This window comes from Parasteatoda tepidariorum, chromosome 1 (assembly GCF_043381705.1).
Source record: "Parasteatoda tepidariorum isolate YZ-2023 chromosome 1, CAS_Ptep_4.0, whole genome shotgun sequence".
NCBI lineage: Eukaryota > Metazoa > Arthropoda > Arachnida > Araneae > Theridiidae > Parasteatoda > Parasteatoda tepidariorum.
In genome coordinates, this window is record NC_092204.1 from 35161017 (window position 1) to 35179151 (window position 18135).

General features: G+C 27.9%; 1 protein-coding gene across 1 annotated transcript in view; it reads left to right on the forward strand.

The window, feature by feature from the left end:
• Positions 1-5681: 5681 nt before the first annotated feature.
• Positions 5682-18135, forward strand: part of LOC107448023 (uncharacterized) — a 65498-nt gene continuing 53044 nt past the window's right edge. The window contains exon 1 of the mRNA XM_071178606.1: positions 5682-5810. Coding sequence (XP_071034707.1) covers positions 5786-5810 — 25 coding nt within the window. The 5' untranslated portion in view covers positions 5682-5785. The remainder of the gene's footprint in view (positions 5811-18135) is intronic.

Here is an 18135-nt window from a genome sequence, read left to right on the forward strand (position 1 = left end):
GCCTTATTTGATTATTGATTAAAATATGCTGTAGAGACGCGAAGAATCCCAGAATCTATACCAAAATGTGTGAAATGGAAATCAAAGAGAGGAATCGATGAGAGGAAAATACGAACAGAAATGTATTAATATTTTCACAAAAATTTTTCTCTCTAAAATATGCGTTTGATTCAATTGATGCGCATTTTTTGAAACGATGAAATTGCTACTTTCTGCGTTAGGAGGAGGTACAAAAAAATTTAAGTACACGACCTTACTACATAAAGCTAACGGGAAAAGAAATAGTATGCACTGTAAAAAAATGCGGATCAAATTACGGCATCAAGTACCGGCATTTTATTCGATTCGACTTTATTCGGTATTTATTCACTTTGATTTCATCGTAAAATCCATTTTTACCTTAAAATACTATACTGTAATTTTTACAGCAATATTTATTCAATTAGAGAGTAATGGGAATTTTATGGTAATCATCACTGTAAAAATTACAGTATATAAAATTTTCTGTTCCGTAACATGTTCCTGTAAAAATGGATTTTTCGGTATAAAGTATCGGCATGCTGAGTCCAGGTACTTTTGACTGTTATTTGATTCTGAATTTTTTATCGTGTATTTTTTGTTCAATAAAATTCATTTTGAAATAATTTTTAATTTGGCATTAATAAAAGCAGTTTGATTCATAAGTTTAGAAAAGGAACAGATTATTTCGCGAAATAATTCATTTCTTGATTCAATTAAACTAAATAATTCATTTCTTGATTCAATTAAACAAAACTATTTATTTCCTGAAATCATGCATTTAACAAGAAATAATTACAAAAATTCATCCTTTATAGAATGTGCAAAATAAGTATTATAATTTACATTAGAATTTTTTTTTTCATAGACAAAACATGACACAAATTTACAAGTCTTAAAACTATGTAATGTATAGCGCATAGCTTATTTCTCGCCTTAGAAATCAATAATAAATATTGATTACCCGCATCAAATTTTACACTAGCTATATTCGATTAAATTGTTCGGAATTGAGACTATAATCGCACATGAGAAATATATTAAATTAAGTTAGGTAAAGATTACTGCGAGAGTCAGAGATAAAAATTCGATAAAACTTTTCCGAAAATTTGCCTAACATGAAAAAACTCAATATTTCTAATGTTATATTAGAATTTAGACATATTTATACTTTGCTTTTGAAGAAATAATAAAATTTTATTCTTAACTTTATTGATGGTATTCGAAATTGTTTCTTTAAACTTTTTTCCTTCGACTAATTTATTTTAATGTTTCTAAAATTATTGATCGTCTTATTTAGATAAAAAGCAAACTTAATTTAACTCTCTAATGTGATTATTTAATAATACTTTTTGAAATAAAGAGTTTTAATGATAAAAATCTTTACAATTAATAAAGTTTTTAATCTTCTGAATATAAAGTATAATTGAAAGTTACGTAGAAAAAAGTCTAAGGAAAAAATTAGAAAAAAAAACTTTATTTACGAAAAAAGATCTTTTTTTTTAAAATCATAATCAACAAAAAAATTGTTTCATTTAGATTTCAAATATTCAGATTCATTATTACAGATTTCAGAGTAAGAAGGAGCTAACTATACATGTTCTTGCTATTTTGTTTAATAAACATGAAATGAGATTTTTTTAGGCATATATTTTTGTTTGGCACTCCGCATTGTATGCAATGGTTAAGAGTAAGAAAAGCTTGCAAAGCTGCTTTAAGTCAAATACGTGCTTTTGCAACTTTTCCTTCCATAATATATAAATTAAATAAATTAAAACAATAAAATAGAGATTAATGAGTGCTAAAAATAATAAAATTGTTTTTTAATTTTTCCTAAAGTAAGCTCTGAATCTCTGAATCATGAATCGCACATTACTATTTTTTTAATATTTCTCTTCTAGCTTACGTTTAATTAAGCAGCTTCAATAAGCCTTAACGAGCGTACCTTAGAGAAGCTATAAAAATAATTATACCGTTTTCTTTTCAAAGGAGATAAAAAAATCAGTATTTGTAAAGCAGCAATTTAGTTTCAAACTTACAAATATACTACAACTAATTACAATAACAAAGGAATTAGAAGAGTAAAGCGCAACCTTTCTGTACGCACATTTTAATTTAAAAATACACGTATTTAAATGACTGAAGAAATACTTAGGCATAGCTTTATATATATTTTTTTCGTTGATGCGCTATTTTCATTTCAACAATCATTAAACAAAAGGCTTTTGTGACTATGTCGTCATTAATTCATCATTAGCAGAGGATATTGCGGAAGAATGTTTTTCTCATTTTCAAATGTTTAAAGCTTATGTGCTTTCAAAAAGAATGTCTAGACAAACAGATTTTTCTGTAGAATATCTCAAGGATGACTTTCCTAGTTAAAAAAAGAAATAAAAAAATAAACTCTAAAATAAAGTAACAAAGGAATTAAACGAGATTTTATTTTACATTACAATATGGTTTAATTTCAAAATTCATATTCCTGTGTTATTCAATGTTTATTTTAATGTAATTTTTAATAAAAAATTATGTTAAGTAAAAAAAATCATTTAAATTTCATGTAGCTGAGTAATTAATATTGGGAGTAATTATTTAATTTCGGAGAAGAAATTAATTTTTCCTATTAAATTAAAGATTTAGTTTATTTTTTAAATCATTTTAATTATGGATAAAATTTGACCATTAAAAAAGGAGTTTTTATTTAGTTGTAATAGTTTAATTTAGATTTTCATTAAATTTGAACTAGATATAACAGTATTTTTGAACACAATACGTCTTTAGAATGTTTGCAAACGTATTAAAGAAGACAATTTAATCTATGAAGAATTTTAATCATAAATTCAAATTATGAAATTTAAATGAAAAAATTGATTTAATAAATTAAGATCAATAATTTTGACTAATTTATTTTGTTTTCGAAAAAGTTACTATAATGAGTAAAAAGTGTTTAAAATCAAATTAGATAGGCATTACATTAACTGAAGATTAGAATTATCCTTCTCTAGAAATAAGAATAGTGGTTTATATAAGATTTACATCAAAATATTTGTCCCTACTTTAAAAATTTGATTTTTGTGAGCAGATTTTTATGTAATATTATGCTTATTAATTTTAAAGCAAAATTTATTATTTTTGAAAAAAGAAATAAACGAGCATTGTAATATCGTTTTCTTTTTTTGAGTATGAATGAATTAAATTTCTGTTTGAATTTTGTAAAATAGAAACGTCTTAGGAATTTAAAAATCTGAAAAAAGGCATATAAATTTTTTTATAGTTATTTTCTATTTAGATTTAGTTTGCGTTACTGCTCTAATTGCTCAAAAATGAAAGCTAATGAACAACTAGCTTATCAAAAAGTTAATAAGAAAAAGTTTATGATCATCTTGTCCAAGACATTTTTCAGGGATGTAAATCCAGTGATTACAGTTGGAAATAATTTTGTTTTTGTTTTCTGTTGCATGAAAACTTTTTAACAGATCATAGATACTTTCGTGTCACTTATTTGAAATCTGTAATCAGTTTCATTTCTCTCTTCAAGCTACAGTTTTTAACTGAAATTTTTAGTGTAGTTTTGTCGAAATGTACAAGTTTAAAAACGTTATAATTAACAAGAAATCATGTAAAGTTTGCGACAAACCTCTAGGAGAGTTAAGGCAGATCATCAAGATTAAAATTGGATAGGAATCCATGCCTGAAATTTTTTTTGTTGACATATGCGTCTAGGACGCTTCTTCTATTATGAACTGTTCAGAAACACACGAAATAGCTATTCCTAATGAGAAAGCGACCACAGTGGTGTACGAGGAGATTTTCCGGCATGGGTTCCTATACAATTTTAATCCTGATAATGCGCCTCAACTGCCCCAGAAGTTTGTCGCTACATTCATGAGACCGTCTGTTGAATATAAATTTCTTAAACTTGTACATTTCCCCTAAAAATTGACAAAAAAGTCATTGAAAAAATCTGTAGTTTTAGAAGGAAAACTAGTTTCAGGTTTGAAAACCCTACTCCCGATCAGACAAGATTTGTATAAATACAACAAGTAGTTGTATAAATGCAGCAAGAAATTTGTTACCTAGTATGAAGGTGGTTAGTCCAATTTTATAGTGTAGGTAACATCATTGTAGAATTTGAACTTATTTTGGCCGCAGCAGGTACACTTGCTTTTCTTATGAGTGAGTAATATTTCATGTGAGAGAACTGAAAAAAAAATTATTTAAAGAAAAATGATTGTTTTATTTTGTAAATATTATTCGAAACATTATGGCCCTATAGTAATTAAAATGATTAAATAAAAATAAAAAAAGATGAAGAGATCCATCTTTCTTCTATCAAGAATTTAGTAAAGTTAATTAATTGTCTGGCTGAAGGGCGAATCCCCTCCCTACAATCCTAACATCGAGAATTCAAGATTAATAGTAAAGTGAATTGTTCCCAACGGATGATTAGGAGCACAAGAAGAGATCCATGGTTGGCGATTTATAGAAAGATAAAATGACCAAAATCAAAACCAACCCCCGTAAAAATCATTAAATTTGAAATAATTTGGTTATAGCTAATCATCAAAAAGATCATGAGAATTAATATAACCCTGCAACTGAAACATTTTTGTGGTAAGAAAAATGCAGAATAAAGAGTTATGAATAGATTTTGATGTTCGATTTAGTCGATATAGTGAAATAATTAGCTTTGCATTTGTATTGAATTAAAAAGTTATCTATTATATTGATTGTTGAGAAGAGAATAAAATTTTTATTGACGTTTTTCATAAAATGGAATAAAAATTGGTTTAATGAAATTAAAATTTGATTAAGAATGATTAAAAGAATTAAATTTACGTAATGAAAGAAATCTTAAAAGCTAGGAAATATGTAAAGCCTATTATGGCATCAAATCCAGTGTTATCAGTGCTTCAAAAAAATTTAAATACTTAAGGCGTAAAGCACAAAAAGTAAGGATTAAAAACATAATAAATGATTGAGAGATGATACAAAACTCAACTTCATTTTTTCCGAAAACTTACATTACTTATTATTGCTAAACTTTCGAGTGTTCAACGTAGTTTTAGACCTAAATATTTGAAATTTAAACTGACAACTTTTTGTAAGATTAGTTTTCATTCATATCTAAGAAACTATTTGGATACATATAAGTTTGTTCCGTAACAAACCGCGATAAATTCCTGATTCTACAATTATTATTTTTCTAGATTAAGTATCTGACAATGAAAAACTTAGTCTGTGGCCTGAGTATGGTTCAATATAGATTTTTCTTCTAAGAATTAATAACATAGACAAAAGTCAATTTTGTTTTACCTATTTTAAAAATTCAGAACATATCCTTTCATTGTATGGCGAAATTTGGAAAACTTTCAAGAATTAATCTCCGTAACTCGTAAGTCAAAAGAGAATTTTTTTTAAAAAAAAAAACTCTTTCTTGAAAAACTTTGACTCTATTTTTTTACCCTTGAAGCTTGTGTATAGAGATTTTGGCACCTAATATAAAAACCTCATCTTTGGAGAGATTGGGGTATATTTTTCATTTTGACAGGTTGGGTTATATTTGCTTTTTATATTTTCATCTCCTCCCTTCATCGGGGCGAAGGCTCCATCCTTTTTAGTAGTGTTAAGGAACTTTTTTTCTTGTATATTTGGGAATGTTCTGAGCTACAAGAGGCCATTTATTAAGAGCAGGTTAAAGAAGAAGGAATGCTTTAGTGTGATATTGGGCGTCAGACAAGTGAATGTCAACCCTATATTGGTGGAGATGCTTTGCTTGACGCAAATGCAAAGTAATGTAAAAAATATTTTCTTTTTTAGAACATTGTGTCACACGTATATTTATTGCAAAACGTTTTAAGTTACAAAGATTTTTTAAGGCTTTGTACAGCTTAGTTCACAACGAAATTACTTTGTAGCCAAAATTTGATATTGCCATCATTTTTAGTAGATTGACGAAATGCTTTCTTCTAGTATAAACGTGCATAAATTTTTTTCTTAGAAAAGGTCTATATAATGTTATTATGTTTATAGACATATGCAGCTTTACTGATAATGTTTAAAAAATTTTTTTTTTAAAATTTGTTATTGAATAAATTCTGACAGGGCCTTATTTTGGGCAGTTTCGGCTTAAATTACGCATTAAGAAAAAGGCATTGCTTGATATGTGCATTTGAAAAAAAAATAGCTCAAAATGTGCATTTAACCACATGTAAGATATAGCTTGAACCATGTGTTTGAAAAAGTGTACATAGCTCAAAATGCATAATCAAAAAAATAGGCAAAGCTTGAGCCACATGTTTGAAAAAAATGGACGTAGCTCAAAATACATAATGAAGAAAATATACCAAACTTGAACTTAGTGTTTGCAAAGATAAACATAACTTGAAATGCATATTGAAGAACATAAACGTAACCAGAACAATGCGTTTGAAAGAATAAACACAGCTCGATATATTTACTGAAGAAATCAGATATAGTTTGAAATGCGTGTTATTATTTTGAATGAACATAACTATTTTAAAAATTGGTTTTAACATCTTACTTTTTTTTAAAAAATTTACTTTTATGATTATTTTTTGAGTGTTTTAAGATATTTAACTGGAGAAAATAATTATTCGTCGGTTTAAAATACTAAATAATTTTCATGCTGATTTGGTACGCGTCCCTTATGTGTTGAAAGTATAGGTTTAGAGTTAAATTGTGTGTCAAAAGGGACTAGAGGACATAGAATAAAAGGTTAAACGTGCGCATTCAGTCCATTTCAATGAATTCACATGTTGAGTCCATTTTTGCATACATGCAATTCAAGTTGTTATCGTTTTTCGAAACACGAACTCAGAGCTATGTCCAAAATAAAAAGTTAAACAATGATAACAATTTGGAAATTTCTCAACGTAATTACCTATTTAGTACCAAACAAGTTATAATTACCACTAAGTAGCAGTTTTAGCAGTAAATCATTAACAGTAGTTAATAGCAGTAAGGTTTTTTCAAGAAGTTTCAGTAATGTTTTAAGTTTTTAATACTTTTATTATTTTCATGGCCAATAGCATATTTATCTGAATGTCTGCATATTATTGATACCCGATGAAGTCTCCCTCATTTATCGACAGATGAGATTTAACATTAAATAAATTTAATATTATATTCCTAATATTTATGTTCCCGTCATATCAGATCAAATAGAATTTAGAAATTTAACTTCAAGTAGAAACTATTTTTTACTTATTAAAATTCTACGAAACTAAAAAGTCAAAATGTTATTTTTCCTGAAAAATTGAAAACTTAAAACTTATGAACTTTAACCAATGTATATTTTGATTGCAATATAGGGGCTAACACTAAATACTGGTTTTTTAGCCATTGAAATCATTTGTCACGAAAAAAGGAAAATATTAAATTTTTTTAAAGCTTACTGGCAATTTTTGATTTGAAATATCAGATTCAGATTGATTTGAAATATCAGATTCTCCTTTCAGATTTGAAATATCCAAACTCGAACTAGGCAATATCAAGTATTTGTGTAAATGAAACAAAAAATTGTTCTCCGGTGCTATCATTATGGACTATACTCCCGATATTATCGTTTCCGTTTTTTACGCTTGTTGATAAGGATCGCAATATTCGAGACTAACCCAAAAATCGGTACAATTGAATAACATGGTAATTCACGATATATCGTAGTAATCCATTTTAAAATACAGTTAATATGATATTGAAAATATTGGTGCTTATGATATATTGAATAATCACCCTGTCCTAGTCTTGAATTAGTTATCTTTATTAAAATTTTTTTTAACAGAATATAATGAATAAGAAACTTAAAAATTCATATCCATTTTCTAAAAATCTTTCTAGAACTGCAGGAAGTCTTAATTATTGGTGCAGAACTAATAGAATAAGGAAATCCTCGATGAATGGGAAACTTAATTTAAAGCCACATTTCCTTACGTTGAGTCAAAACTAGATATTCTCTTTGGAACTCTTCCGGAAGGCCAGTCATTCCATCGCTGAATGAAATTCACAGTTTACTTCACTAGCGTCGAGACGAATTTTAAAGATGGTTATTGATCTCAGCTACTAGAAGCCATTTAAATGCAAGAATTGAATGCATTATTTCAATTGGTATGCTCTTTTGTTAGAAAAGAATGCCTTGAGTTTGCCAACTATTGGCAAATTTCTTCCTATAAACTGTTGTGGCTTCATTTTTAATTTTTGGAAGTGCTTTTTGGGAAATGAAAGCTTCAGTTGGTTTTTGAGTTTCAGTGAATTATAAAAAAAGTATTAGAAATATTTTTTAGAAAACTGATTTTGGATAATAAAAATAGTGAGAAAAAAGGAGAGAAAAAAATGTTGAATTGTAATTCAAATAAAAATAAAGTATTAATAAAAATAAAATACTATTAAAAATACGAATAAAAAGTACTGAGATAAATAATAATGCTAACAAAAATAATTTTATGATTATAATAATATTATCAAAAATACTTATATAAATAATAATATTAATATAAATAAAAATACTAATAAAAATACGAATAAAAATATTTGAATAAATAATAATAATAAAAATGCTAATTTCAAGAATATTCTGATACATTATCAAATTTCTTGCCATGACCTGTTATGACTTTTTTTCAATTTTCTGGAAGTGAATTTAAGAATAATTATTCTCGGCATGTACTACGGATCATGAATTATTAATACTAACATGATGAAGTTATTGTTGTTTTCGTGTGCAAATATAAATCATAATGCAAATAAGAATAAGAATAATGTAAAGAATTACCAAGCTAATTTTTATTTTTAATTACAATACTCACGCGGGAAAAAAAGTCTGATGTAATTACTGTCCTGTATGGTAATGACATTTCCGGATGAAAAAACGTAATTCTAGTAATTTTTCCGGTTATATAGTATGAATAAAAAAATACTAATATAAATAATAATACTAAGATGAATAATAACACCAATAATTTTTTTATAAATAATTGTATAAATAAACAATAATATTAAATAAAAAAAATTTAAACAAATAATAATATTAGTATAAATAAAAATGCTTATAAAAATACTAAAATAAATAATAATAATAAAAATGCTAAATTCAAAAATTTTCTTATATTTTATCACGTTTCTTCTATTGAACTGTTAGGGCTATATTTCTAATTTTTGGAAGTGTATTTAAGTGAAATTAAACGTCAATGAATTTGAGAAAGACTACTTTAAGTAATTGCTGTTGACATAATATAGGTTATACACACGGGTAAAAATTCTGATGTAATTACTGTACTGTGATAACATTTCTGGTTGAGAAAACATAAGTTTGGATGATGAAACTAAAATATACAGTATTTAAAACCATTCATATGGTAATTTTTCCGCTTATATAGTAATGGTTCACCGGAAATTCCAGTTTTCAAAGTATAGCTGTTATAACCACATATGTAGTAAAAAATATAAAACTCAAAAGTAAATTTTATTGAAGAAATGGTTTATATGCCATGCTCTAAGTTACCATAGCAAAATTATTCAAATGTGACCACGTTTTTTGAATTTCATCACATATTAAAAAACAATATTTTCTTATTAACTTTACCAAAATGATTACCAAAGCTTGGCAGGAAAATTACCGAGCTTTTTGGTGCTTACATAGAGATAGAAACCAATAAATTTTACTAAATTTTGGTCGTTTTTTCTCATGCACATTGTTATATATTTCGGTGAGAGTAGAACAACAATATTTTTTATATTTTATTTTATAACCATCGTTGAACAGTCGACCAAAATTTTTAGGTTTACGANGAAACCAATAAATTTTACTAAATTTTGGTCGTTTTTTCTCATGCACATTGTTATATATTTCGGTGAGAGTAGAACAACAATATTTTTTATATTTTATTTTATAACCGTCGTTGAACAGTCAACCAAAATTTTTAGGTTTACGACTACCAATGTTCAACTCCGTAACCTTGCAATTTTGAACCCAATCCAGAAGACAAGGGAACTCCTGGATCAAGTATTGGGAAAAATTTGCCTCCGTGGAGGACTTTTTTGATGGAACTAACCCGCATTTGCATTACATGGAGAGGAAGACCACAAGAACCTCACACGGTTAGCCTGACGGCAAGGGGACTCTAACTTATGATCCGTCGACAACTGAGGATATTTCACGTCAGCACTGTGGTCGGTGCAAGCCGGATTCGGAATTCGCATCGACCAGCCATCACCGGGATCGAACTTCGGTTCACCTCATTGAAATACAAACGCTCGAACCCCTGAGCCACCACGGCTCAGAACAACAATATTGTTTGAATTGAGTATGGTGCCTAATTAATCCAAATAATTGAACTTCTTATACTTGATTACATAATTACACATTACTTTATACCATACAAAAGTATTTTTAATTTCAATTAATTTAATTTCATAATAGTGCTAGTTAAATTTCAATGCATCCCTGTTTTTATATTACCTGATTAAAAAGTTCATTCACTTCAAATATATATAAAGAAATAACAGTCGACATGTTCCAAGGTGCCCATTTACAGGACCATAACTTCCTGTTTTTATATTATTTTTTGTAACAAAATTATGTGAAATACGGTTCTCAAGTTTATTACTCATAAAGTTGTTGCTAGTAAAATTGCTTCCATTCACTTCTGTTTTAAAAATTGTTCGTAAAAAAGGCTAAAGACATATTTTTAGAATATTGTTCAAAAAACCGAAACTTCAGAGCGAAGCTTTTATCTTTTCATCATATTATGCGTAATTAAGAAGAGTGATTCTTAAAAATATTCAAAAGAAATTTCTGATTTAAAATTAATATAATAAATTTAATTCTGCAATTAATATAATATTACGTAATTAAATTATACATAAAAATTACAAAACTCATACTTTTTAATATTAATGCAATGGGTATCTAAAAACCTACTTTATTATACATTTTTTATGTTAAAGCAAATGATAACTAAAATGACAGCTAAATTATTATATATTTTCATATCAATGTAATTGGTAATCACAATAAAGCCTAAGCCATTGAAAGGACTTTATCCCACATTTTTAATGTCAATTGAAACCAACATTAAATTTAATTCTACATTATATAATTATTATAATAAATTTAATTCAGCAATTAATATAATATTACGTAATTAAATTATACATAAAAATTACAAAACTCATGCGTTTTAATATTAATGCAATGGGTATCTAAAAACCTACTTTATTATACATTTTTATGCTAAAGCAAATGATAACTAAAATGACAGCCAAATTATTATATATTTTTATATCAATGCAATTGGTAATCATAATAACGCCTAAGCTATTGAAAGGACTTTATCACACATTTTTAATGTCAATTGAAACGAACATCAACTCGAGTATATAATTCGATTAATTTCCTTGGGGGATTTGAATTATTTACACCAAGTCCCTAAAAATAAATACTACGCCACCACACTAAGACGTTGTTTGCTTTGTTCTAGTATTCTTGTGATTCAATTATCAAGGGAATAAACAATGCTGGCAACTAACACATTTCCTACGTTTTTTGAGATTCGTAACACGTTTATTTGTTCAAGAGCCAGCATAAAATGGGAAATCAATTTCCTTCATTTTTACCACAGCGATTATAGAAAGCTCAAATTGTCGTTTTTATAGTTCTCTAAGTTTATGAGTCTCGGTGACGCGAAAAATGCTGTACGCCACTCTGGCTTTATATTTCCGAATGAAGGAAGTTATTGCGTGTACAAAAAAGACCGATAGAACAATTTTTTTTCTTATTTGATAAGAATGTTATATGATCGTGTTGTGGTTTCGAAACTCCTGTTTATAAGTCTTTTGTTTCATAACCATAGTTTGTAGTTTTGTTTTGTGTTCGTAAAATAGGAGTTGTAAGAATTTAAATGTAAAACATTGATGGAATTTTAGTTTATGCATTCAATAGGTTTACATCAGTGATTTTTGGGAATAACTTTAATTTGCTTACTGTTAGTTTTTATTTTTTCTCACTTCTGAAGCAATAAAATTTTCATTTAATTTTTTAAAAAAAATTAGAATAAATAAATGAACTTTAAATTCTTTAATAAGTCATAATTTTTATCAATAACTAGCACTGGTTATCATAATTACTTTTGATATCAGATATAACAATTAATAAAGTTACTTTTTTTCTAGTACTTACTACTGATAGTTAAGATTATTTGTATGGTAAAAAATACCTGTTCAGTTTAAAATCCTTTTTTCGCGAAGAATATTGTGGAACAAGAAACCTGATGTACCTAAATTTTTCAGTAATAATTACTGGAATCACTCCAATTGAATAAATATTACTGCAAAAACTACACTGCTATATTTTACCGTAAAATATGATTTTGCACCCACTTTATAACGTAATTTAATCCCTAACTGTTTTCAGTGTATTTAGAAGTTATTTTTTCATTTCAGATATATTAAAATTTTCGGCCATATTATTATATTTCATTGTATTATGAATTTGATCTTGATTATTTGAAAGAAACTAAGAAAAATTTCGTAACAAGAAATGTACGTAAAAGCTAGAGTATTCAACTTATGGTTATGTTTATGAAATGTTCACATTTGTGTAATTATGTGTATGATTATAAAATATTATGTAAATGAAATGGTCATGTTCTGTTTTTATGGAAGCTTGTAAAGCTTTGTTTAAAATGTGTTTCTGCAGAAACAATAAAATCAGTTTGAGTGGTACATTGATAGTAATGGAAATATTGAATTATTTTGAAAATTAATAATTGATGGTCAAAAAATAGTTTCATAGCAAAAACTGGTTAAGGTTAACGAAAAATATTCTCAATAAATTTATGTTTGATCTGGTCACTTTTTTGTGTAAAATATGTCAAAACATCAAATAATCAAAAACATATAATATTTTCTCTCATAAGAGATATTTGCTATGGTAGTCCCGCATGTAATTTAGAGAAATTAGCGTACCAATTATTACATATTGTTTATTTAGGTGCATAAGTCAACTTTTCAAACCCATTGAATTTGTCAAAAATCTGGTGGTCGACTAATACACCGGTAATAAAGGTGGACATTCTTTGATCCTGAAATAACACTGCATTATGAACACAGAGATATGTGTAACTGTTAATTAATTTACCCGTTTAAAAAATAATTGAATGATGAATTTTCTTTATTAAGTTTAATTGTCAATTAACTTTTTCCTTTCTCTAAATTTCTTTAACATGCATTAAGTAGCAACGAAGTAGTTTATATTGCACTGTAAGAAAATCCCGTAAAATTTACCGTTTTAAACCGGCGACTGGGTTGGTTGTGCAAAACCGTAAAGTTTACGAAAAAAATTTGTCGCTTCTACGGCTTTTTACTATACAGGGAACAAGTTTTTTCCATAAAAATTACGAAAAAAATTCCGAAACCAGGTCAGTTTTTTACAGTAGCAAAACAAGTAACAAAAAATAAGTCTGTGGTAACAACTGACTTTCACTTTGAGAGTTACAAAAAGAATCTGTACTCTCATCAGTGAATGATTCACATGTGAATGATTCTCTAGTGAATAATTCATATAGGAAGAATTTGCATCGATCAATCACCGTTGGAATTGGTCACTTTATTTGGAGGTGCACGATCTGCCCGAATGTTTTATTATAAAGAAATAGTGATAGTGAGAATTTCACTTCAATATTGTTGAATCTCAATTTTATTTGTACAATGTTAAAAACCATAAAGTGATTGATAATAAATAAAAGCAAGTATAGGAAATTATCTTAAAATGATTAGAGAAGAAGTTTTTATATTACCGGAACGCAAAACTGAATGGCAAAAACTAGAATTTCAACTGACGGTTTTAAGCAGTTAGTGATTAGGGAAAAGATTGAAAAAATAATTTCGGTTTAAAGCCAAACTGTTTTAAATGGTGTTAAAGCCAAAACTGCTTTAAGCCGTTAAATATATGAAGACATTTTGAAAAAGCAATGGGTATTTTTTGCAGTGTGTTTGGCTTAAACCTTTTAAATAGATGAATACTTGTAACATCCATTTTAGTGGATCATTGTCATGGATGGATAGAAAGAAATAGATAAAATAAGACATTTAATTCTTTAGATCACATCAGTTGATAAATTTGTGAAGGAAATTGCTGTAAATAACTTACACGTGCCAGATTTTTTGTCAGTGCTGAAAACAAGTAGGGGAGGGTGGCCTGAAGCGGGTAGGTTAACAATAAACTCTCAAAAGTTGTAGTTTTTGGACTTTTATCGCAGCGTTTTTGATTTTATTTCTTAAGAGAGATCTTGAACTTTAAAATAAGAAATGATTATTGTGTTATTTTAAATTTTATGATTATTTATTATCAAAAATAAAAAAACTCTGAAAAAACCCGCTTTGCCCTACAAGGGGCCTAAAGCGGGTAAGTCGTTCGGGCAAAGCGGGTAAACACCATAGATTTTACAAATACAAACGCATACTAATTTTCTTAAACATTAATACTGAGACCTTAATCACACGTATAATAAACGTTAAAAATAACATTTAAATAACAATTTTAGACTTATTTTATCAGTCTCAAATTATGGTTTGTTATTCTTGGCATAGTTCGCAAAAATAAGACCCTCTTCCTGAATAAGTTGTGCAGGCTTCATGAGCCCAGTTTTTGCAATCTCCACATTAAATCCAATCTTCTAGCGTAACTAAGCAGCATTGTTACTAAGACGTTTCTTCTTCTCTTCCTTTTCTATTTGCATATTTTTAAATGGTGAACTTGTTAAGACTTCAGTTCTTTGAGTTTTTTGTTTACAACTAGTTTTGTTAGGAGTAGGTTTTGGTAGCGGTCTAATATCCAAAGGCTTCACATGAGGTGTCAATGGCTCTTCTACTGGTTGAAATGAATTGTCACTAGTTGTCGTAGAACATGAAGGATCATCTTCAAGTTTCTCCGTTTGTGCATCGTAGCGAAATCCTTGAAGCTTGAGAATAATTGTGATCCACGTTTTCAAATACAGATGTAGAAGTAGAGCAATCAGAATTATTAGAAAGACACAAAGAATTGGAAAGATGTATCTACCCGTTTTGCCCCACCCGCCATGCCTAAAAGCAAATTTTTTACTAAAAAAATTATAACCTTTAATAAAAAATAAATATAAAACAACAACATCGTAGTTTATAGGTGAATAGCGTTAGAATAATATAATAATATTGACAAGAAAAAAAATATGCCGGCTTTCGACTAGCCACAAGTTACATACCTTGAGATTTTTTAATAAACTTATTATTTTTTTTTATTCTGTGCTTGGTTACGCAATGTCGCTTTACTTCTGCTCTGCTGGGACTGATTGAAACTCGTGATTATTCGGGTAATCACAGCATACTCAGATATCGGCGCTTGCGCGCCATGCGGCGGTATACGAATGCTTACCCGCTTTAGGCTACCCTCCCCTACGAGGTTTTCTGTTTCTCTCCAAGTACTTTCTTCCGTAGTTTAGTTTGGGATCTTAACACTTTTTAACAGCTTATTAATTAGCTTTTTGTCACCGGTGCTTACCTTCTGATTGCCTATTAATAAGCTAATGGACGAATGCTAAATTTTATTTATTTATAATGAAATTAAAATAAATTGTTTTGTCAAATCTACAATGTTAGGATCCGTAACAAAAAGGGGACAATTTCATATGAGAAAACGAAAAGCGATTGTCTAAACCGAAACAGGGCCAGTGCCTGATTGGTCAAACGCGCACATGCTGTTGAAGTGATGCCAGTCAGTAAAACAAATTATTAAGATCATTTAAGGTATTATACCATAAGGAATTTTTAAAAAAAGCATCCATTCCATAATATAAGTTCAATCCAAACCTTAAACCATATTGCCAAACCTTTTCTGTTCATGTTCAAACATACAGTTAGTGTTTCTATACTCTCTATAATGAAACTCTTGACACAATTTTTCACACTATGAACACTACTTATATGGTCACTTACATTAAATATTTAGCAGTTTTCAGTTATAAAAAGTTCAAGGGAAATGATTGCATATCTATATTTGTTTTGACACGCTTTTCTCTTTCATTATTGTTAACGTAACTATTTAGTTAAAGAAGTAATGAGACTGAAAAACATCAAAAGTAAAAGAGGTAATAATAAAAATTAATTACCACCATTAATCTTAAATCAATTACTATCTAATTTATTGATTTTCCTCTATACACTTAGTCGATTGTTTTTATTTTTAATTTAGTTTGAACTTTTCTTTTAAAATAGTGGAATGCTACTCATTAAGTAGAAGAATGTTATTTACCTAAGTTCTTAAAGATTGTTGAGTTATGCTTTCGATTGTCCATGATTTTCAGTTTTATTTAATAAATAAAAAAAATTCTGCTTGTTAAAAGTTTAAAATAGCAGTAACTTCATTTATAGCTGTCAAATGTGGTAATAATTAAAAATATCACCCATATATGAAAAAATAAATAAAAAGTTTTACAAGAATTTTATTTTATCGTTGCGTTAATGTACGATAATCAAGTAGCCATATTACATCATTTTATTTTGTTTTCCTAGCTCTAAGCAAGTGTTGATATTGACGGGATGTCTTTAAATGTAAATCATTTATGGAATTTGTATATCTCATTACTGCTAAAAGTACTCAAGTAAATAGTATTAGCAGAAAAATTATGTTAAATTGCCTGTAATTGCCTTCTTAGAAGCAATTTTTCAGCATCTATAACCAAAGTATTTTAATCTAATTGATTAACTCACAACTTTCGCTTAATTGGTTATATATAACATACACACAATTAACATACTTACAAAATGCAATTTTAGTAGAAAATATTACAAATGTTAAGAATAAACATCATTATCAGTTTTAATTAACATTTTGCATACAAGTAACATACACCGTAAGCATAATAATTTCTCAATAATTCATTCTTATAATATGTTAATTGTAGCTGTGATGGTAATGTGGTTAAATAACTAATTTATCATGGTAAATGACCGAGTTCTTTCTCTGGAGGTGGTTTGAAGTATACCCAGCGATCGATACCAGCTTATCCTGGTAGAGGAGGACTTTTGAGCAAGTTGCTGATCACTATCATCTAGCCTCGGTCAGGGTGTTGGTCTCATCATTGGGAATCTTTAATTTTATAATTCTCTTTGCCATTAATGAACTGTTTTGGGGGTACTTTATTTTCTATATTATTTATAGACTGAATGAAAGAGATTTTTTTAATTATTTTGTAAAAAAAAAAAGAATACAATCTTCAATTGAAATTCGCTTGTAGTAAAATACATGCTAATCAATTACTATATTCGTAATGCACTAAGCATTTTTATTATACGACAATAATTTTGCTCATCATAAAAGTGATTAAAATAGCAAAATATATAAGCTTTTAATACAAGATTTATTTCCAACATTATTTTCCTTAAAGTACCAATTACCAATTATGCGATGGCGAAATGTCGCAGCAAATCAAAATGCATTGCATAGATAAAATTTCAGAAGTTTTAAAACTTAACCTATTTCCTTGAAAAGTTGGCAAACTATTTTTCTCTTAAAGCTGCAAAAGAGGGCGTTCTGATAAACCGACACTTTGGCAAAACTTCTATTTTGCAGATAAGGGGATTAAGGATGCTTCGGAGGGTAATAATTAATAAAGCAAACAGCTTGAAGTTGTTATTTACGAGTAACATAATCATATTAGCTACGATCATTAAATTTAGCCAATCAGGATGGCGTTGGAATCACGACATTTGTTGGAGAAACAATTATGGAATTTATTTGGTGTTTTGATAGGAAAATATTTAATAATAGTTAATTGTGTATTATGGGAAGTCTTTCTTCTATTTTTTTTAATACAATATTGATTTTATTCTATAATTAGCTAGGATTTCGACATACTTATCTCGATAAATTAAATTTTGGCCTTTCCAATTTTTTAAATATTTTAACAGATGCTCATAATAATTTAAGTTATAATAAAACAATTAAAACATTTATTTTACTTCATTTTATTTTAATCTAACAAGGCAGTATTAAACGAATAAGCCCAAGAAACTTAAGTGGTAAGATGTTATTTGATTAAAAACTTCATTCGCGCCACTTTTTTT